Raw genomic sequence first — 23,367 nt, 5'->3', positions numbered from 1 at the left:
GATTTTTCGTCTGACTGTCTAAGCCACGGGTAAAGTTCAAGCAAATTCCTTTGAAACAAGCAACATGCACACTTAGTTTTGGGGTCTTGACAGGTTAGCTTGCAAAATATCAGCACTATTTGTTCTATTATGATCATTTGTCTTTCGTTTCTTTATTGGCCATGATTCGCCAGTTCCTCGAAATACCATTGGCTACCAATGGTGATATGTACCAATCATTTTGGCGCAGACACCTGACAGTTTTCATGGGCACCATATTGTGTATAATGATTGCTTACACAGGGTGCAGAGTAAAAAACTGTGATATGGCTCCATACAAAGCCACATATGGAGTGCTCTAACCATGTTTATAAACCTATAGACCTTGATCATGGTTGAACATTTTCAACCAAAAACGAGGAGTTTCACTTGTATTTGTAAGTGCTTGATTTGGAGTTTTATTGTAGGTTACAATCAAAACAAACTCACATTGTTTCAGCATCAGGATACTTTATTTGTTTAATTAGACTGGAATTAATTTAAGCACAGTGCGGCACAGCCTAGAATGAACACTTTAAGTTGTCAACCAATCTCAAGGGGTATATGGTGTGATGTACCCTGTGCGTGAGCCTATGTACCCCCAGCAACCAGGGATCGGTTGACAACAAATTTATCTTAAACACATTCATCATACAGGTCTAGAATATATGCCCACAGTTTCACAGAGTTAACAAAACTTGAAGCAAATGATGCAAACGAACCGAGTTACTTCACTTTACCCAATGCATTTGGATAAACATTGGTTCAGTTAAACTCAACAATACTTATTTGGGATATGCAAGTTACCTAAGATGTGTTTCTACTGATTTCTCAGCGGGCTACATATGCAGGCTACATGGAAAATAACTGCCCACTCCCTAACCAATCAGTATTTTTATGTAAGGTGAGACAATGTGTACTGTTTAAGTCCCTACCTCTACTGGGCTCATTGAGGGGCACTGTCTGCATCTCAGTCTCGGTGGCTGTTAGCTGTGCTACCTCCTGGCTGGTGCTGGAGGCATTAGACGGGGTGCGCGAATGGGTCTTGTTACTCTGCTGTCCCTTCTTGATACTCTCAGCAATACTCTGGACAACAATGATATTAGCTCGTACACATACCATAGTGTTGCCTATAGTGTGGTGATCCTGTCACCATCATTAGCCAAGATATCTGCTGTGTCAACCATTGAGGAACGGTAACAATTCCACACATAACCTGACATCTTCTCTCATACCACTTACTTCATGAATAGTTAAAATTAATAATTATAATAATATGAAACAAAAACAAAATTTTCTAATGTACATTTGCAGTGGAAATAGGTTAATCATTAACTGAAAGATTGATATATAATACATCATAAAATGTCAGGTCAGATGACCTAACCTTTGGGTCAGCAGATATGAATGGCTACAATTGTCTGAACTGGTACGAACCATGCTAACCTAGTGTCTCTTTAGGCCATTGAATTTTTCAACTTGTAAAACTTGCTAAACTCACTATGAGAGTACAGTCAATAAGAGATAACCTGGAAAGAAAGCACTTTCCCTTCTGTTTGAACATTGTAATGTGTAGGTTGTCCACATACCATGCATACTGTCCACATTAACAGTCCTGGAGTTGACCTACCTCCATCATCTCCAGCTTCTCGGGGTAGGCCAGGTCCCCTGATGCAGCGGAGTACTGGAAGATGTCCGCCTTCACATAGATGTACGACCGGTACACCAGTCTCTCCTGCACGTCCATCAACATCTGCTTACAAATACACTCAAACGCCCCCAGCTCCTGGGCTGAAATACACCATCATAGCATGGCAATATACGTCTGTGTGTGAATAGTCTCTCATTTAGGTTACATCACTGCATGCTAAGTTAATGTCGGACTAGCCCTCAAATTACACCGATCATAGTTGTTTACCACTATGGTGAAATGAATGAACACGGGCATGATGGTGCCAAATTAAATAGCCTTTATTAGGGTGAACGTGGGACTCAAAATCTCAGCCAGCCGATCCTGGCATGGCTAAGGGAAGCAAGACCACCTGGGCCCCCAGTGACAATCACAGCACAACAATCCTTATAGGAATACAATACAATGATTATCAGACAGATTCAGGCTAAGAGATCCAATCACCACACATTCCAAACAGCAGGTGTGACCACCTAATCAAGACTACAATCAATCCTGGGGGCACCTCTTAGTCCTGTTTAGTGACTGTATGAAGTTAACCCTGGCAGAGGAAAGTGTTCCTGTTTGGACTCACGGTTGTTCATGACATGTTCTTCCATCATCTCCAACTTGAGGATGCTGCAAAGCTCAGACAGAGTCTCCAGATGGTTGACATGGATAATGAGGGGACGCAGCACGTCGTACAGGTTGTTACACAACCGCTCCAACATATCACTGTCAACACAGTTAATACATCACAGATGTGCTTACATATAACTGTCATAACAGTCGGAACATCACAGATGTGCCAACATATCACTGTCAATACAGTTAATACATCACACATGAGCCAATATATCACTGTCAACACAGTTAATACATCACAGATGGGCTTACATATCACTGTCGATAGTCAATACAACACAGAGGAGCCAACATATCACTGCCAATAGTCAATGCATCACAGATGTGCCAACATATCACTGCCGATAGTCAATACATCACAGATGTGCCAACATATCACTGCTGATAGTCAATACATCACAGATGAGCTAACATATCACTGCTGATAGTCAATACATCACAGATGTGCCAACATATCACTGCTGATAGTCAATACATCACAGATGAGCTAACATATCACTGCTGATAGTCAATACATCACAGATGTGACAACATATCACTGCCGATAGTCAATACATCACAGATGTGACAACATATCACTGTCAATACAGTCGAAACATCACAAACACTCCAACATATCACTGTCAATACAGTTAATACATCACACATGAGCCAATATATCACTGCTGATAGTCAATACAACACAGATGAGCCAACATATCACTGCCTATAGTCAATGCATCACAGATGTGCCAACATATCACTGCCGATAGTCAATACATCACAGATGTGCCAACATATCACTGCTGATAGTCAATACATCACAGATGAGCTAACATATCACTGCTGATAGTCAATACATCACAGATGTGCCAACATATCACTGCTGATAGTCAATACATCACAGATGAGCTAACATATCACTGCTGATAGTCAATACATCACAGATGTGACAACATATCACTGCCGATAGTCAATACATCACAGATGTGACAACATATCACTGTCAATACAGTCGAAACATCACAAACACTCCAACATATCACTGTCAATACAGTTAATACATCACACATGAGCCAATATATCACTGCTGATAGTCAATACAACACAGATGAGCCAACATATCACTGCCTATAGTCAATGCATCACAGATGTGCCAACATATCACTGCCGATAGTCAATACATCACAGATGTGCCAACATATCACTGCCAATAGTCAATACATCACAGATGTGCCAACATATCACTGTCGATAGTCAATACATCGCAGATGTGCCAACATATCACTGTCGATAGTCAATACATCACAGATGTGCCAACATATCACTATCAATACAGTCGAAACATCAGACACTCCAACATATCACTGTCAATACAGTTAATACATCACACATGAGCCAATATATCACTGCCTATACAGTTAATACATCACAGATGTGCCAACATATCACTGCCGATAGTTAATACATCACAGATGTGCCAACATATCACTGTCGATAGTCAATACATCACAGATGTGCCAACATATCACTGTCAATACAGTTAATTAGGCCTGCAACGATACACCTAGGTCACGATATGATATGTATCTCGATACTTACATCACGATTCGATACGTATCTCGATAGGCTACGATACACATAGTGACAAGAGAAGACAAGAGATAAATGAATTAAACTTAGTTTATTAAAATGAAAAATGAAATGAAAGTGATGAATGTTCATGAGTCATAAAATATATACTGTAATGAGTATTTTAACTTAATGAATTATCTGCCATTTCCATGTAACAAACACGAAAGTAACAGTCCTACATATTTGTGAGTTGTGACTAGATGGTAGATTCTAGGAGTAAATACTAAATGTACCAGTGTCCAGTAACTAATGATTTGCCATTTTCGTGAATAAAGGCAAAAAAACCCAATTAAAATCAATTATAGCAACAGCCATGTTATACACCATTTGAAAGGTCTAATCCTAGTGTTTATAAATATGAAAGTTATGTTTATCACATTATTTAAATAATGCATTTACAACTTAATTAAGTTCGTTGTAAATAAAAAAAATGTAAGCTAACACATTCATAACGTCCAGATTAAAGACCAAGGAAGCGAAAATTTACGATTTGGGGCAAATTTAAGATTTCAAAAGATCTACTTATTTCTTTTTTATTTTCATTGTATACGTAATTGGAAAATTATTTTAAAAAGAATAATAAATAGAATCTGTTTTCACTCATTTCCAGATAACAGCGGCTGTCCGCCCAGTAACATGGAGAAATACCTCCGTTTTCGAAAGCTTCGTATGAATAACACGTTTGTCGAAGACTGACATGACACATCGCTAGAAAGCTTGTTTTTTCACCTACACGCTCGTAACATTGCCTTTGTCTTTTTCGTAGCTATAACATAAGATTTCATTGGATAAAATGGTTTCTAATGACAACTTCTTACCGAAATCTGCTACAAGGTTCATGATTGATCAAATTTGAGCACGTGACCTGAGACAGGCAATCAAATTACAAATCCTCGTGTACGATGAATTTCAGATTTTTACGAAATATTTTGGTTAAATCGTGTTATTCTGAACGTTTTTAAGCAGGAAATCGCGATCTATATTAAAAATATGGAGCTTCGTGGATGTTTCATGCTAGGTTACAAGCTGTGACAAAGATTTTTCATGCATATATTTTGGCATTGAACATCGTGTCCGAGCCGAGAATTCGATGCGACGAAAGCCGAGATGTCATTTTACTAACATTACACGGGATCGCACGAAAAGATGGAAATAATAACTTAGCTGTAAGTTTGACCACTCTTAGATATATTTTTGTTGATTTTATTTATCACTTTGTATATATATTTAAAGATTTGCTTGAAACGTCTTTGTTTTGCTCTTTGACATGTTCGATGTGCATCCGAGAATTATACTTTCAATAACATTGCGGGAAATAGTGAATAACTTTTTAATCTATCGATAAAAAAATGATTCATTTTGATAAATTGAAATAGAATACGTATTTCAGACATTGTGAGATGTGATAGATTTAATAAATGAATGGTATGACAGGTAGGTCCATAAAAATATATACTATTTTGAGGTGACTAATGCTTCTTGGCCGGTTTACCGGCCTGCAGTGTCGAAAGAGTTAAAACACATTTAAAACGTATCTGTGATAAAAGTTTATTTACAAAAAAAGACTTACGTATAAACGTCTTTGAAAAAACGTATTGTGAAAAATCGAGATACAGCACCTCACAAATCGCACACCGTATCGTATGGAGTGAATCGTGATGCATCGGTATCCCGGGATATCGTTTCAGCCCTACAGTTAATACATCACAGATGTGCCAACATATCACTGCCGATAGTCAATACATCACAGATGTGCCAACATATCACTGTCAATACAGTCAATACATCACAAATGTACCAACAGTGCTCCAGGTAGATGTTGTATCGGCATATTTTATGGATGAAAACTAGATAAATACGGACAGATTGCAAATTTAAAACCGTATCAAATATGTGGCCAAACAATACTATACACTCTCATGATTAATTGTTACTGTACCTTGTCTATTTATTCTCAAATACATTAATGAAATGATTGTTAAAACTTTTGTTGATTGTACTATGCACTACCTTCTGATTAAACTGAAAATATGTCATTTTGTGTCAGCAGCGAAATGGATTTCCTCCCAATCCCAAGCCTACTTAAGCGTATGTAATAGGTGCGTGACCTAAATTCATTATCTGAAAGCATGTATTACAAGGTTGCAATACACGACAGACAATTAAGTACATAATTGTCAATTCAAATAAGGAAACACACAGAAAGCCGCGCTCATCCACAGGCTGGCTTGCGGGACCCCCACTCCCGTACCAGCGGCTGTGGGAACATTGGATTCAACCCAGATTGACCACCGTGCAAGGTCTGACGCCTGAGGAGTTCGAAATTGCGCTGGGCACACCCCTTAGATAACCGCTTGTGCCGCGATCAGCGGCCCAAGACGGTGGACACCCTCCACGTCTTCATCAGAGACCTTTCTGAGGTAATGATTGGCAAAAACCGAGTCAGAACGCCAGTAACAACCCCGCAATATTCTGTGAACAGATATATTGGAATGTAGGGCAAATGTTGCCGCAAGCGCCCTGATCTCATGCGGGTTTGACCCCGCAACCGGTAACCCCCGAGACCGGTATGCCAGATTGATGACAGAACGAAGCCATAACGCAATCGAGTTGCGAGTTATGTCAGCAGTCCGATTAGGGTTACATGATATGAACAGACGGTCACGCCCTTGTCTGCGTACATTCGAAGCCTTAAGATAATACTTAAGGGCCCTAACCGGACACAGCGATCTGTCCTCGGTATCAGCAGGGTGTGAGATTTCTTTGAGTGATCTTACAGTGAATTCTCTCTCCATTTGGTCAAATTTCTGATTCTTAGCGATGAAGACCATGAGCAGGCCCAGGCGGACCGCTCCTTCGTCGCATCTATCGAATCGTACCTTGGTGACATCAAGTGCGTGAATTTCAGACACACGTGCTGCCGTGGCAAAGGAGAGAAGAAATGCTGTTTTCCAAGTCACATGCCGAAACGTAGCATTTTTCAAGGGTTCATACGGAGATTCAGTAAGCGATTTTAACACCAGGGAAAGATCCCAGGCAGGAGCCCGAAGGCGACCTTTCTTAAGATCTTGCTGTTTGAAACCCTTGATAAAACCCCGAATCACCGGCTCTTTTGAGAGACTGGTACCCATAGCAACGTCTCGTACCGTAGCAACGGAGGAGACATAGTTGGCAATGGAACCCCTGATGAGTTTCCGGGTCTCTCGTAAGTGAGACATGAAACGAGCAATATCCTGCACAGATACCTTATCTGGCGAATGAATGTGAATGAACACCACTTCGTGAAAAAAGCCCAGCGTGCATTATACACCTTCTGGGTGGAATCATGATGCATACTAATGTATGCCTGAGACGCCCGACGAGAAAAACCTTTACTCCTCAGCCGCCAACATCCACGCGTGCAGATTGAAATGCGTTTGGATGAAGCTGACGGGTGTGAGGGTGGATCAGGAGATACGGTCTCAAAGGCAGTGGAAGTGGCGACTGCGTGACCTGGGCCAGCAAGTCGGGGTACCACGATCTGTTCGGCCACATGGGCGCGATCAGTAACATTCGACAGCGAACCCCTCGGAGTCGGCTTAGAATGAGCGGTATTAACGCTGTCGGCGGGTAAGCATAAGCGTCCATGCCCGTCCAGTCTAACGCGAGAGCATCGTGATCAATGGCCCTCAGGTCCGGGACTGGTGATACAAACAACGGGAGTTGATTGTTGAACCTAGTTGCGAACATGTCGACCATCGGACGACCCAAACGTTCGCACAGCCACTGAAACAGTACTGGGTTGAGCATCCACTCTGTGGGGCACGGATCCCTAGGCCTCGATAGAGCGTCGGTTAGTACGTTCCACACACCGAGGAAGTGACGGGTGCGTACCTGGCACGGGACACTGTCCACCTGAGCGTAACACTTGAATATGAGACGAGGAGCGAGTGACTGTGGGTTCCCCCCAGTTTGTTCACATAGGACGCTACCGTCATGTTGTCGGTCGCCAGCATGAGCTGGGCGTCGACGAGAGGATGCTTCCAGTGAGAGACTGCGTTGATCACTGCCTTGAACTCGAGGCAATTGATGTGAAGACCTAGTCTGTCTACGCACCACAGCCCCGAGCTCACCTCCCCCTCTAGACTCCTGATAAGACGTTGCAAGGGACCATCCACCACTCCAGATGTGGTCGGAGCCGATCTGGGAGGGCGACGATCGCACTGTTCTCCTCCTGTGCTAACAACTGGATTAGAAATCGTTGCATCGGGCGGTGTTGGAGACGACCCAGATCGGTGCAGTCCTGGGCTGACGCAAGTAGCCCTAACAGCTGTTCCCAAAAGTGAACAGTCTGTTGCACCGCTAAGACTTTGGCAATCATCGCCTGAATCTTGTGCCATCCATCCCAATTGCTCCAAGAGCCGAAGTGCGAAATCCAGCTGACGAGACAGCACATCTGTCATTTGATTTGCAACTAGCGAGTCGTCCAGGTATGCAAAGTACCTGACACCCCTCTTGTGGAGGAACCCTACTATGGGGGTGGTTAACTGGGTGAACAGCCAGGGAGCGGACGATAGGCCGAATGGGAGTGCAACCCATTCGTAAAGCCTGCCTTGAAAGACAAACCTAAGATACTTGTGATGGTCCGAGTGAATCGGAACATGCAGATAAGCATCGTCCAGTTGGCTGGCTTGATCAGAGCTTTCAAGTCCGCCAAGGTCAACATTCTGAACTTGGGCGGCTTTTGCAGGTAAAACCCCGGTGTTATTTTTGGTAGGGCTAAATCCCGTACCACCCTCTTCTCCACCAACCTGCCGATAGCATCGGCTAGGATGGGAAGATCGGTTTCCGAATAGAAACCTGTCAACGGGTGAGTGGCGGATCTGCCTTGAGATCTAGCCGATATCCGTACCGGATCATGTCGACCACCCACGGGTCGTCGAACACTTGTTCCCAATTCTCACAATAAGTCTGGAGTCTGGCTCCGACAGGGGAAGGAAAGGGAGGCCTGACAGGCTGCGGCAGGCGCAACTGTCCAGGGCCGAATGACTCGGGTTCGCCTACGGGCCAACCGAAGCTGGCACTGTTGGCACACGAACCCTGCAAGAGAGAGTCATTTAGAGGAGCCCTTACCGTCAGTGTCCCTTCTTCCCCCAAAAGGGTGGCAGGTTGCCCTTACCTTCCCAGAGGAAGAAGCCACCGACCCCTTGGTCTTCCTGGCCGCAGCATCCTGAGGGGCACTCCCTGGGCACCACCTAACCAACGTGTGCCGCGAAGCCGCGGCAGACTGCTGTTCCTTCAGAACACCAGGGATCCGGTTATTAAACAGGGTCTGCGCAGACCAAGGCTGCAAAAGGAGCACCTCTTGGTTAGCAGCGTCCAACCCAGAGGAGGCAAGGTATGCTTGCCGCCTCACAGAAATGGCACTGACAGGAAGAAAGGCCGAAGCCCCGGCAACGTACTCAAGGGTTGAATTTAAACCGATCAGACAGTTGTAAATGCGCTGGGTTCGGTCCGTGGGGGAACCTTCAACCAGACTGGCCGCCGCAGCCAAGTAGGTGTCGCCATGTGACATAGCGAGCATGGAGCGCCGAGAGAGGGTGTCCATTTTCTGTAAAGTTGCCTGAGGGACTGTAGCAGCAGGTGGGGCACGGACACCCAGCCTCTCCACATGGGCCCCCACAGTGGGACCTGCCTCAGGGAAGGCCAGGTCATGCACCGGGAACCCTTTCTCCATGACAGGGGAGGCAACGGGAGTCCCCGAACGGAGGCCGCCGTGAAGGCTTTCTCCAGAGATGGCTTGATCCCCCACAACAAAGTTGACACGGGAAAAGCCTTGTCGGGGGACTCGTCAAAAACCTCGGCGGAACCCACCGAGCCATGGATTCCCCATGGTACCGGCTGGGGCTTCGGCATGTCCTCAAAGAGGTCATACACCATGGCCACACGGTCCTTAGTCCATAACGGTAGCCGCCATTGTACCTGTGGACCCCGCGTCCGAACCCGCAGCCACCGAAGGTGCCGGGGACGGAACAACCAGGGCCTTATCCTGAGATAAGGCCATCAGTTTGGAGTCCACCAGTTGGGATAACAAAGACGTGACGGAATCCCCGGAAAGCCCAAGGGCCACCAAGGGATCCGCCGCCGTGGAGGTAGTGCCCGCAAGGGGCGCCCGACCGGACGAACCGGCCACCTCAGGGGTGATAGCAGAGCTCGCTTAGCGCCTGTATCGCTCAAATTCCTCCGGCCCTAGACCCTCGCACTGGGTGCACTGGGTGTCCTCGCAAGGAACCCGACACCGCGGACAATGATCGTGAGGATCCCGAGAAGACAGAAACTTCTGACAGGCCACACAGCTCCTGTTTACAGGAGTAGCAGGGGGGCTGGACAAAATGTCCAATTCCATGACCGACATTGTTCCATTTGAACAAAAAACAAAACATGGTTACAACACACACACCAAACATATTCACAAAACGGATATTTTCCAAAGAAAAACAAACGATAAATGCGAATACATAAAATACATATAATAGAATTATATATATATTAATAGGTGATGCAAAAAAAACCCAATATATACCACTAAAGGTGGACGGAAAACACGAAGTGCCGACGCCACACCCTGTTAGTAGTGAAAAAAAAGGCGGGAGAATTTTCCAAGCACCTTATATTGAATGCCCCGTAAATTACAGTTTACTTAGGACTAAGAAAAAGTAATAAATTTCACCAAAGGATTGGCAGGAGGCGAAAAACAGGACCGTAGTAGGAACGCAGGAGAGCAGTCACAAAACGTCTTGCTAGGGCAAGCGAAGAGACAAGAGTGAAGGGTGTTACATGACAGCATAGGTGACTAGGCACGTGCTGCATGAGGTAATTGAGATCTCTGTGGAAGATTTCGCTATAAGAGCAGTTGTGGGAGACAACAGCCTCGGTATAACAGTGGTAACGTATTACTTAATGTAATTACTCCTTTATGCATCTTTATCCGAAGGAATCGGTGGAGGGCATACCTTCAGATGTGGACTTTCATCTCAGAGCTCTGATCCCTCAGCCAATCCTCGGCTGTGTGGTCAGCTTCGAGTGACCAATCCATGTATGGGAACCTCCGTTTCCCTCTGCCATTGGCCATTTCATTGACGGGAACCATGTCCAGGTACACCCCAGAAACACCCCTCCATGATGGCACGTAGAGAGCAATTGCTGTGTAACACCATGATGGAGGCGACCCCCTGGATCTCATGAGGGTCGTTGGAGCATGGGGGGTCCAATCCCGCTACCTTGTAGGCCTGGAGAATGATGGCTCGTAGCCAGAGGGCGATCGTGCTGCGGCTAACTTTCCCCCCTTTTTTGCCAATCCGGGAGTGGCAGTGGGTTGGAGTCAGCTAGCTCTCTAAAGGTCGACGAACCAAGCCCTCGCCGGCCACCAGGGCGCGACTTAAGTCAGATCGAGGTTGTGTCTTTCCGACCTTCTGGACGACCCTGGGAAGGAGTACAGGTGAAGGTGTCAACTGCCCAAGCCAGGGGATCCAGAACTGGCGATATGTAGGTTGGTATCTTGTAGTTTTGCCAGAATCGACCCAGTCTCCCATCCACTGGAGTGTCAACAGCTTGGACAACTTGGGGTGGGAGGTCCCAGTTGTGCGTGTCTGGTGACTTTCCTTTACCTCTGCCTCTGCTCCAAAGGTTGAGGTGGAGTCCCGCCCCCGGGGCTGGAGGGTGTTGCATCACGGCTGGTAGGAGCCAGACCAGGATGCCTTAAAGGAGGCTGGCTGTGACATCCTAGCCAGGGCCTTGAAAGCCGTCTGTTCTCGGGTGAAGGCTAAGACTCAAGAGTGAGTCTTGGAGTAGTTGCCTCGTTTAGTGAGGGGGTCTGAAGGACGGAGTCAGGGAGAGTTTGCTGTCCTCATCCTGGGCCGAGATCATGTCCTTGATCAGCGGGTCTGGTGGGAGCGAAGTCAGGTCCGAACGGAGGGCTGTCTTGCTATCAACCTCTAGGCCAGGAGAGGGAGTGACTGTCTTGAGTCTATCAGCCAAAAAGTCTGCAACCTGGCCGTTTGTGGGGGTGATGTCATAACAACGGATGAAGGCATTCTCTGAGGATTTGGAACGGTAGCCCCTAGAGCGTCTGCATACCGGGAAGCAGCTCCTAGATCGGAGACCCAAACGAGACAACAGACTGTCACTCTGACGTGAGGACGTACTTAGGGAAGCCAAGTCAAAGGAGTAACCAGAGGTAGATGGGACATCAATGACCCATGGCAGAGATGGCATCTGTATAGGCGTTCGATGAGGCGCTGGCAAGGGTTCGGGCGTCTGTATAGGCACTGTTTGATGGATAGACGCTGACTGCATAGGCGCTAGGAGAGGTGTCTGCAGTGGTGTTATGGGTGGTGCTTGTAGTGGCATCTGTAGGCGCTGGGGCAATAGGCGTCAGCGTCTGCATGGCCTGCAAGTACTGGATGTACTGGAGAAGAGGCGTCTATTATAGGCGTCTGTTGGAACTTGTGTGTCTGTCCGGTGGACTGTACAGGTGCTTAAACAATCATTACGACAAACGTACAAAACGAAGACAAATACTTGCAAGGGTACGACAATGGTGAGGTACCAAGCAAGAAGAATATAGAACGCAAACCAGTTCATAACTCACAAAGACAATATACAATAACTCAAGGAGCAACCACGTGAGGGTTTGAACAAGTTTATGCTGCAGATGAAAAAAACGTCTTCACTCAGCAAGTGACAAGAGTAACGTGTGGATTCATGACGTCACTTCCTTTGGTCACGTGGGAGCTGTGTGACAGGGTTGGTCTCTCAGCTAGTTGGAACAAGCAAAGACTTTAACATAGCACTTTTCTCTGTCAAGAACAAGCAGTTATATGCATTATGGAGTAATGCAGGATACGTATACAAATATACAATAATATGTGTTTTGAGATGCAGGTATATTATGTCTATGGTCATCTGGAGTCTGGTGAAAATTTGTGGTGTCCATCAAGAGTAGATTATACGTCTGTGAGCAAGGTAAACTTTGTGTACAGTTACAATGTGCTACTGATGCCTTCATTCAAATGATCAGTGATGACACAAAATAGTCCTGATCACCCGTGTTGTTATTACACAATGTGTAATTCAGATGCAAACAGTGATATCTTCTACGGGTGATTCATGAATTGTTTTTCTTGCTGAGATAATCTTTGTGTTTTCAACAAGCCATAACCAGCTTTCATCAGGTAATAAAAATATAAACACTCACTCTAACATGGGCGTTGCTTTAGAAAAGAAGTTGAAGAAGAGCTGGTATTCATCCTCACATACATGCACCATGAAGGCACAGCCACTCCGCATCTGCAGAACACAAACACACACGCTTCAGCAAGGAGCTCGCCCAGTGTCAGAGAATTTACTTCATTGTTTGAAGCAACAGTCACAGGTAAATCAACAGCCTTCAATGCCTCATCTATTAAAGTAATGCTGAGTATACAAGATGAAATATTTTATTTGTTTAGTTTCAACTAATGAAAGGAAATTACTGTGGCTGGAAAACGGAAATTCTCTGATTAAAACCCTAAGTTATTATCTATACACTATGATTCCCTAACATACTTAAACAACAGTGTAAGCACATACCAGTGCACAGTGATCACGGACATGTCTGGTGGCCAGGTCTGTGATGGTGGAGGCAATACTGGGTCCAAGAAGCGTCTCCCTCTGTACGAAGTAGCAGTGGTGGCAGTCTGCCAGGACGTCGGCATACCTGGAGGCACAAATAGCAACAGTGCAGTGAAGTCAACAATGTTCCAGCTTTATGACAGTGGCCTGTAAGTAATAAAGTTGGCAAGCAGGTGTCTGAAAGCATGAGTAACAATCAATGCCACAGCACTTTAGGGCTGGACTTAATATGCATGTAAAGTCTACGTTCACCTCACACTTATGTCATTACATTTGTTTGAGATTTCCTACTTGATGTAAGTAAAAACTGATGTATGAACTGCACTTACTCTGGTGTCTTATCCACTCTTATCTCAAGTTGTTCTGTGAGGGATTTAATACGAGGAGCATTGGCTCGGAATTTGCCGTAGAACAGTGTAAATGCATTGTCGGCCATGTTTGGAACATCCTGCTGAAAATGAAGAGTATTTCTTCTCATCAGGTCTCACATGTTGCTGGTTACCTAAATCAATATAATTTAGAACACAGACAATCTCTGTAACTGACAAACAGTCTTTATCCCAGAGTGTATATGCTACAATTGCTCACTGAAGATTCAATGTTTGATAATATGTGGGCCAGAGGTTTTAGATGCACTAACATAGTGAAAATAATCACCCTCCCCTAATGCTTGTCATATTATTGATGACCCTACTCATGTCCTTGTACATTTCTTTCATGACCCTCCCTGAAAAGACAAAATGCAAAAGCACTTCATATTTTATCATAAAAATGTGCATTTATTCATAACCCACGCCAAGTATGTGTATTAGTTTTGTATGACCATCCCCTAGAGATTGTCATAGTTTTAATGACCCTTCCCTGCTTCCCTCTGACCACCTCAATGAGGCTGAAGAAAAGTGCTAAATTGGATCGCATTGTTTTTATAAAAAATAATAAAATGAAACGTGCAGCAGACTTTATGATGATGCAGGCGGTGCCTGAGAACCAAGACAGCTTTTTTTTTATAGCCAAAGTGACCGGTGGCTAAATTGGTAATGAAGGTCATAACGCTATGCACAGATGGAGGAATACCTTTTTAGGTTGCACCTGTTGTGTCGCATTCTGCAGAAGTGTTGTCACATGCGACTTTATAAGATTAAGTGCTCTGGACAAACTCTGCCGGAACCTGGCTAAATACACTGCTGACTCTTTGTACCTAGGCTAGAATAAACACCAAAAACTTTATTGTGAATCACTGGCAAAGGATCGGAACAAAACTGTGTTGATGTCACAGCCTTGTACTTTCGTATACAGACACCAATATATAATCATAAACAGAGTATTCAGGTAATATTGTTATGCAAATAATATTTAAATTCTTGTACATTACAAGGTGTTTGGTATACATAATTATTGTTTATTAATGATAGACATTAGGGAAAGATATGGTGACCATGGTTACCTTTGTATCTCTCTTAAATAGCATGGTTGATTGTATGCTGACATATTTTCATGGTGGGGTAATTTGTTTGCGAATGTATCTAACTCACATTATTTTTAAGGTAATGAATACATTCATCCATACGGGACAACATCGGAACAAAAGACTCATTTGTAACTGTCAGTGTAGGGGATCCAAGTTTCTGAAATACAATGATGGATGATCAGAATTTATCAACATTTCACAGACCATCACTAAATGTTTTCTTCAGTAAACATGTACTTACTACCATGTAACCGTGGTAACTGTTATTTGTGGCTGCAGGTAACTCCATCACATCAGAGTTAACTAATTCCTTTATTTCATTATCATGATTATGTTCAGTTATCAGTTCTGTATGTAAATGGAGGTTCCGTTATCAGTTGTGTACGTAACTGGAGGTTCCGTTATCAGTTGTGTATGTAAATGGAGGCTCAGTTATCAGTTGTGTACGTAACTGGAGGTTCAGTTATCAGTTGTGTATGTAAATGGAGGTTCCGTTATCAGTTGTGTACGTAACTGGAGGTTCCGTTATCAGTTGTGTATGTAAATGGAGGTTCAGTTATCAGTTGTGTATGTAAATGGAGGTTCAGTTATCAGTTGTGTATGTAAATGGAGGTTCCATATCAGTTCTGTATGTAAATGGAGGTTCAGTTATCAGTTGTGTATGTAAATGGAGGTTCCATATCAGTTCTGTATGTAAATGGAGGTTCAGCTATCAGTTGTGTATGTAAATGGAGGTTCCATATCAGTTCTGTATGTAAATGGAGGTTCAGCTATCAGTTGTGTACGTAACTGGAGGTTCAGTTATCAGTTGTGTATGTAAATGGAGGTTCCATATCAGTTCTGTATGTAAATGGAGGTTCAGCTATCAGTTGTGTATGTAAATGGAGGTTCAGTTATCAGTTGTGTATGTAAATGGAGGTTACACACATACTGTCCCTTAGGGCAATATCCTTGGAAGCAGCTGAGTAATGTGTAACCCGTTCATGGAACAATGCAATCACAAAGATTTACAAAAGTGGATGATACAATCTGTTCTAATCTTTTGGAATGATGTGGCCAGGGCTCAAACCACTGACGACGGACAACTCGCCATGCCATAAGCTCGCTGAACTTTCAGTCAGGTGAGCTAAAAGTTACTTTTTAATCATGCTCATAGTCTTTAAAGATTAAAAAGTGGATAGAAGACTCTACAGGCATGTGATTATCTATAGTCGAGACTGAAGTACTCCTCCACTATCTATGTCTGTTGTGCATTAAGCATCTGAGCAGGTACATCATGTTGGATACATACACTGGATATTCTCTCTAACTCATTAAAGTAGGACAGCTTGTTTGTGAGGCTCTCTGCTGTGTTCATCAGTTTGGTCTGGAAGAGAAAAACAATGTACCATGAGGAAATCCATACTTACATTTCCTCTCACTCAGGGTGTTGCAGAGTGCTAGGTTTTCCTTGCACATACTAAAGCCTCTTCCAGTAAGTCCAGTACCAGACACTTATGTTATTATTGACTATCATAGTCCTTGCCCGATGTCGTATATTTCAGGCAAAAAAAGAGAGTTTATAAAACTAAGAGCTTAATATATTGCTATTGCTTCGGTAGCCTCTTCTTTGACTGGACTCTATTTAGGTTTCATTATCCGGAAAGTGATTTTAATAATGACATTCCTGATTAACCTCACAAAAAATGGACAACAAAATAGGTTGCATTTTACTCTTGTATTCGATTGAGTGAACAATTTCAAAACAGCAAGAAAATTGAGAAAAGAATGGAGAAAATATGGACATTACAAACATTTTGTCAACTACACACATGACAAGAGTATCTATTAATTCAGAAAATAACATTATGGCTTTCTTTTTATCCTGAGCTCAAGAAATGTGTGAGATCACGTACCTGTTCCGCCAGGAGATGTTCACAAGCATCATGCAGAGCGTTAGTCTTGGTGGAGACGTTGACATACTGCTTCTGTAGCTCCTGCAGGTGGTTTAGTGCCTGAGTTACCTCCCCTAGGACACCGTCACACTGGTCACGATGACCCATCAACCCATCCATGTAGTCTCTGTGTACAAGTATTTAGTACACTTAAAACTTGCCTAAATATTTGCCTTCATGGCTCCGCAAATACATTATGCTGTCTCTAAGCAGTTTTCAATATAGTTAACAGTTTTACTTCAATATGCAATATTTTTTATCAACTTCTGTCATTTGTTGCTTAGGTGATTGTTATTAGAATGAGTAAACACTTGTGCCCTCTAAATTTATAGGTATTTCTGTTCCACTAAAAAGCGCAACCAAAACATGTAAAAACATGATGAAACCTTGACAAATGATGCCATCAGTTAAAAACATGTAGCTTTCAAAAGGAAAATGGCATCTGTCACTGCAGTACCTGTAATGGCTTTCATCCTCTTGATCAATGCCATCCTCCAGTTCCGAGAACCAGGAAAAGAACTGGAAAAGTCAAACCTTCAAATGTAAATAATTCTCACACAAGTCAAAAGCCAAACCATAATGCATTAACTACGGACAGAGTCTTTATTAGTACATGGGTTATAAAGAAATTGTATAATGAAGAATAATATGTCATGATAATCAATAATCATGTAAATAAACATGCAGCTTTGTAAGCCTTGTAAGCTTTGATTTTATAATCGACATTTTTTTCAAATTTGATATTCGAAAGATAGATAAATAAATTCCTTCAACATATTCATTTTAAGTCAATAAGTATTTTCACAGTGTAAGAATAACAGCATGTAACATCTGAAAGAACACTGATTTCTGAGACATTAATCTATTTACTATCACTGACAGTGTTTATTGAAAATCAAGTTGGACCCTGAAGTATGAGAGAACTGTGTAACAGGGATGCCACAGATATCGGATGCCCACCTGTTGAGCGTTCTCAATCTTGCCCCCTTCTGGTGGGTTGGACTGGAGGAACATCTGCAGCAGACTGGCCTCACTGGTGCTGCTGCTTGATACACTCACCGGGGGAGGAGACACAACCAGCACATCATCACATGGCAACTGGAGCACACAATTAGCAGGATTGTCACATCATTCACAACCTTTTCTCAACTCAAAACAAGAGCAGGAATGTGACAGAAGATGATTATTCACCATCCATCTCTACAAGTACCGTCTTTGCAAGCCTCTCCATTAGCATGATTACATAGCAAGTCTTTTCAGAAGCAAAAGATCATGTCTGTTAAACTTAAATCATCAAATTCATCAAAATAGTAGATTGCATGTGACATGTAAGTGACATATCTATTCTGTTAAGATAGTTCAGATTAATTTTCTTCAATCCAACAAAGAAATGCCAATCGATAATAGGTTTAAGGCATGAGCAATGATATGGCATTAACAAAATCATGGAAATCAGATGAAGTGTATCACATATCCCCAGCCTGGGACCTCCATGTTCATGACTTGGACACCCATTGTCCCCAATATTTATTACTGAGACTCAGCCCCTGAGAGTCCCCTGGAGTCAAAACTAGAGAGGTCCGAGTAAATCCCTGTAAGGATATCATGAACAATCATGAACATTGTGAACAAGCATGAAATACTCATATCCCCCGTCTATCGCCATTTTCAGTCCAAGTCAAAGTTGTTGCCATGGAAACTCGAAAAACAAAAAAATGCCAAACTATCAAGAGGCACCAGTTCACCACTAGAGATATCTATGTGCAAAGTTTCGTTAAGATACCTCTCTTGGTTTTTGAGTTCTGCTCAGGAAACGAAGCATGATGGACGGAAAGACAGAAGGACAGTGGCCATTCCTATATCCCCCTGCCACTTTGTAGCGGGGGATAATAATCAAGTCTGGGCCAGACAAAAGAGTGACCAAAAGCATGAGCAATGATCCAAGCCATCAGAACAGGATGACATTCAATTTTCATAAAATAGATCTTATAACAAGCTTTGAAAACTAGGGCTTCAACAGGTCAAAAAATATGGACATGAGTACCTGAGGGGTAAGACTTGGCTCGTGCTCGAGTACCCGCAATTATACATCTTTTCAATAAAATTGGCAATTATCCTATCGTATACAAAATGAAAGAGTCACAATGACCTTGTAGATCACTAAGAAAACCAATGTGATCGGGTATCAAATAAAATACCTTTGAAATTTGTATGCTGATTAGCTGAAGCTTCATTGAAATAAGAATTGTCAACTTGGGAAAAGAAATCGTTTACATCTCAATGTAACACACGCCATGTTCAGGGTGAATAACGGTTAATCCTGGAAATAGTATCTTGGTTCTCAGGACAAAATTTTTAATAATGAATGAAAGAGATGTATGGTCTAAGATAGTATAGGAATGGACAAATCTAGAAAAGAGAGACCCAAACTGTACAATGCTACAACAAATGAAATTAGATCAGAGAAACCATTAGCATGCACCTGGTAAACTACATGTCATAACCCTATATTTCTGCAACAGCAACACATGCATATAGTCAAGACAATGTAACTTTTACAAATTCCTGCATTTAGCTTTTTGCTTTTGTCTTCAGAAAACAGAAAACATTAGCATTGAAAATTGTGAGTTTGATATGTTAAGCCATGATTTGATTTGATTCTAGTTTCAATTTGGCTTGCATCTGTGTTTTCTATGTGAAAGTTATAATCCCAGTATACTTAAGGTTGGTGTTCTTGTCAGAAGTCTTCCTTACTGGGAAGCAACTTAATATGAAACATTTACTTGCCTGAATTGTGATGGCACAAATGCATGATAGGGGCACTTGCAACAAAGCCTGACATTCTACTAGATCTCTGGGCGCGCTGTACAAAACAACTTTAACACTACAACTGTCGTAAGTCTATGTTACAGTATGGGAGTTGTGATCACCTTAGCGCAAAGATCGCTTTGTACAACGTTACCTTGGATAGGTAATTTGGCGAACAATTTGGAGTCCTGGGTGTCGTTGTACAAAACGACCTTAGCACAAAGGTTACCTTTTATCCATAGTTTTAACCTTAGGCCTTTAACCTGTTGCATGAAACTACCTTACGCTAAGGTAGCCTGAGTTAAGGTGAAAATTGAAGGTTGGTCCAAGCCAATCCTGTCCTACATTTGAAACCGACGGTTGATGATTTCATCTACTAAAGCTAAATTCGAAGGCATATTTGTATCATACCTAAGCTGCTCCCTCGATGTTCATTTTTACGACACTTACAAACAACAACTACGCTAAATGACGTTTCATTTCATATGATCTAAACAAAACTGTGAATTACAAGTTACGATAAATACATTTCTGCCGAACTTGTAGTCAACAGAGTGCGCGAAAACGGAGGGTACTTTCAACTGTGAGTTTTACAATGAGGAAGCGTCATGCTTACTCCTTGTGGAAGTGGCCGTTCTGTTACAAACGACGTTAGTTCAATAACGGCATCTTTTTGTTTCGTTGTTAGAGGAGCTTTCGGATTTGTCTTTGCTTCCCATTGTGATAATTTCTCTCTGATCAACTTTTGACGGCTAGCAGACTGCAACGTGTCAGCCATTTTGATGCAAAGCAATTGAAAAGTAGGATTCAACAACGAATCAAGAATTAGATTGAAAAGCTAACAAAGATAGAAACGGATCAAGATTCGTGAAACGTTACAATTATTCGACAGAGGAAAGCTGTAATTTTTGGTAATTTTTTCCATGAAAACACTTGGGCTGTTTAATCGATAATAGTTTGTTGTGAAATTGTAAAACAGTGTGATTATCTAGTATCTGACCACAACCTCTGTACCGTGTCATTCTTCTAGTTGTATTCAGTGCGCACCAGTACATACTTAGAAATGTTGTTGCTTCCAGGAAATGTTTGAGAGGATCTGTCTGGACATTGGGTAATACTGGTATATCGGTCACTAGCAGCGGGACATGACGTGCTTAGTGTTGCCTCAGCGTAGGAAATAACAGGAACCTAGCTGGTAACCGTATCACTGTGCTTCTCACTATAAACGACTTGTTCTTACACCGTGTAGCCACAAGTCGAAATCAAAATTGTTGACAGGGAGCAGCCAGAGATAGAGTTACCACACCTAGCGTGAAACGTAAACATGTGTGAAAATTGACTGCAACATGTTAATTACGTTTAAACGTAAAATCAAATGTGCACACTGTGTAAATCCGAGTAAATTGTCGACTTCTTAGAAACATAAACGCCCAAACAAGTGCTTGGTTAGTCAATCGAGTGCTCTAGAATCGCTTTCATATTTTCTACATTTTGAAGTTTCTAAATATATGTGATTAATTCCAATATTATTCTTTAATTCTGGTTGATTTTTTTAACAATATCGTAATGATAATCTATCATTTTGAAAAGTATTTGTTCTTTTAGAGGTATCCATGCATCATCAAATAACATGAACTTTAAGCCTTAGTAATATATTGTATATGTAGACTTTACCTGATACGTATTGACCGTTTCCCCCCGAAAATGGATGGTATTTGAAGGGGAAGTGTACATGCAAAAATCACTTCCTTTCTTATTTTAAACTAAACGAAATTTTAGAATTAGTTGGTATCAGTGTTTGAAAATATACCCTCATTTTTCTCACAGTGAAAGTAGGAAGCTCTCAGTAAGTGTGAAAATGTCATGCCGTTATGAGGACTTCGTTTTCCGAGCTAAAAGGTCTGAGGTTTTTTACCCCCCTTAGATTATGACGTAATTGGTGCCAACTCGGTCCCTGTCTAGTCACAACGCAAAAGATATTATGTACCCGTTTATGGTGATACAACATGGCATCCGATATATTGCCTGATCCGAAGAAGTTCCCTTGACCCATCAAGAAATTGCAAAACCATACGCAGAGCAAGTATGGAAACAAGAGAAAGTGGAAACAAGAGAAGACCCACATCACCTGATGTGTCACCCGACCCCGACTCGACATTTACACAATTAGGCCTACTAGTGTCAGTGTAAGAATAATAAGTGAAATTAAACTCACATCGTCTCTTACAAACACCAATGATAGTGAAATGTTAAAACAAGTTTACATTAGAAGTTAGCCCCCTGAGTCGGCTACTATCGCAATGCTCGGTGGTACATGGGCCGTCGGCTACTATCTCAATGCTCGGTGGTACATGGGCCGATATTGTAAACATGTGATGAAGATGAAAACTGTTTATATGTGAATAGTTATCTGTGATCAACTGAAAAACCGTGATCCTGTCCCACCCTATCGACGGTATCGGCATTGTCGTCAATCTAAGTTTGTCAATATTAGGTATAACTATTCCCATAGGCTACAGATCAGTGCTACTTGGGAATACCAAGAAACAAATACAAACATTGTCTCAACAAGATTACACATTACCAGCTGATTACGAGAGCATATGCTTTGAGTAATACGAAAATGGGGTACGTCCCAGTACGTTTCCAAAGTCGGTTGCCGAGTGGAAACGTACTGGGGAAAAGTCTCTTTGATTTTTTCCCAATTCGAATTCAAAATAACTGCCATATTTTGTGGATAAGTAACTGAATTCCGTATGTCACACCAGCACCAGCACCAGCACCAGCACCAGCACCAGCCGAGCAAAACCCCATATGGAAACAGATGTATATGTACCAAAGGAATTACCTTAGAACCCCACAATCAAGGAATGGGTAAATCATAATAATAATTATTTAGTGTTGTTCCCTTCAGCAATCATCTGGAACAGTTTCAGATTAAGATGGTTTATGAAATCTGCAATCATTTTTGTATCTGAGTGAAGTGAATAGGATTTTAAGCAGCTTTTAGCAATATTCCAGCAATATAACACAGGGGGACACCACAGATGGGCTTCACACACTGTACCCATGTGGGGAAACGAACTTGGGCCTTCAGTGTGATGATCAAACGCTTAATCCACAAGGCTACCCCACCACCCTATTTTATATGAACACTTGAAATAAAGTTTAGAAAAATGATAACATGATTTGCTTTCATCAGTTTATTTTATTATGCATTTGAAGATCTATCGTGCAAAACAAACAAATCTGTCATGTAAAATAAATCTCCAGTACCGTAAATGTTTTTTGGCGAGACAGTTATGAAAACATATGCAACTTATAAGGTTATGAAATTACATCAGTGATGTTGAAACATGTTCACAATATTTCAAGAAGTATTCAAACCAATAGTAATAAACACATCATGTCAACGTTGAGGAAACTATAAACTGTTTTGGCTATATTTGAATAATCAACATGGTATAAAAATTATGCATATATCATCAATATAAATTGCTTCTTCTATAGGCTTCCCTCCAGATTGAATGACAAAAATATTTATTTAAATGGTATGATAT

At 42.2% G+C, this 23,367-nt stretch overlaps 1 protein-coding gene across 3 annotated transcripts in view; it reads right to left on the bottom strand.

Annotated features, from left to right (window-relative positions):
* LOC124110375 (conserved oligomeric Golgi complex subunit 3-like) overlaps window positions 1–20,585 on the bottom strand; it is a 35,195-nt gene extending 14,610 nt beyond the window's left edge. For 2 of the 3 annotated variants that reach the window (XM_046469691.2, XM_048391284.1), the window contains exons 1-13: window positions 20,424–20,585; window positions 17,960–18,097; window positions 17,457–17,518; window positions 16,961–17,126; window positions 16,357–16,431; window positions 15,130–15,222; window positions 14,672–14,800; window positions 13,927–14,048; window positions 13,556–13,682; window positions 13,182–13,273; window positions 2,283–2,422; window positions 1,649–1,809; window positions 954–1,104 (exon numbers count right to left, since the gene is read on the bottom strand). In XM_046469691.2, coding sequence (XP_046325647.1) covers window positions 954–1,104; window positions 1,649–1,809; window positions 2,283–2,422; window positions 13,182–13,273; window positions 13,556–13,682; window positions 13,927–14,048; window positions 14,672–14,800; window positions 15,130–15,222; window positions 16,357–16,431; window positions 16,961–17,126; window positions 17,457–17,518; window positions 17,960–18,097; window positions 20,424–20,585 — 1,618 coding nt within the window. The remainder of the gene's footprint in view (window positions 1–953; window positions 1,105–1,648; window positions 1,810–2,282; window positions 2,423–13,181; window positions 13,274–13,555; window positions 13,683–13,926; window positions 14,049–14,671; window positions 14,801–15,129; window positions 15,223–16,356; window positions 16,432–16,960; window positions 17,127–17,456; window positions 17,519–17,959; window positions 18,098–20,423) is intronic. The other variant, XM_048391282.1, reaches the window with a different exon arrangement.
* Window positions 20,586–23,367: the final 2,782 nt, after the last annotated feature.

Source organism: Haliotis rufescens, unplaced genomic scaffold (genome assembly GCF_023055435.1).
Source record: "Haliotis rufescens isolate VD_foot unplaced genomic scaffold, xgHalRufe1.0.p SCAF_9, whole genome shotgun sequence".
In the NCBI taxonomy this organism is placed as follows: Eukaryota; Metazoa; Mollusca; class Gastropoda; order Lepetellida; family Haliotidae; genus Haliotis; species Haliotis rufescens.
Note: the sequence above shows the minus strand (reverse complement) of the source record. Positions and strands in the feature narration are given on the sequence as shown.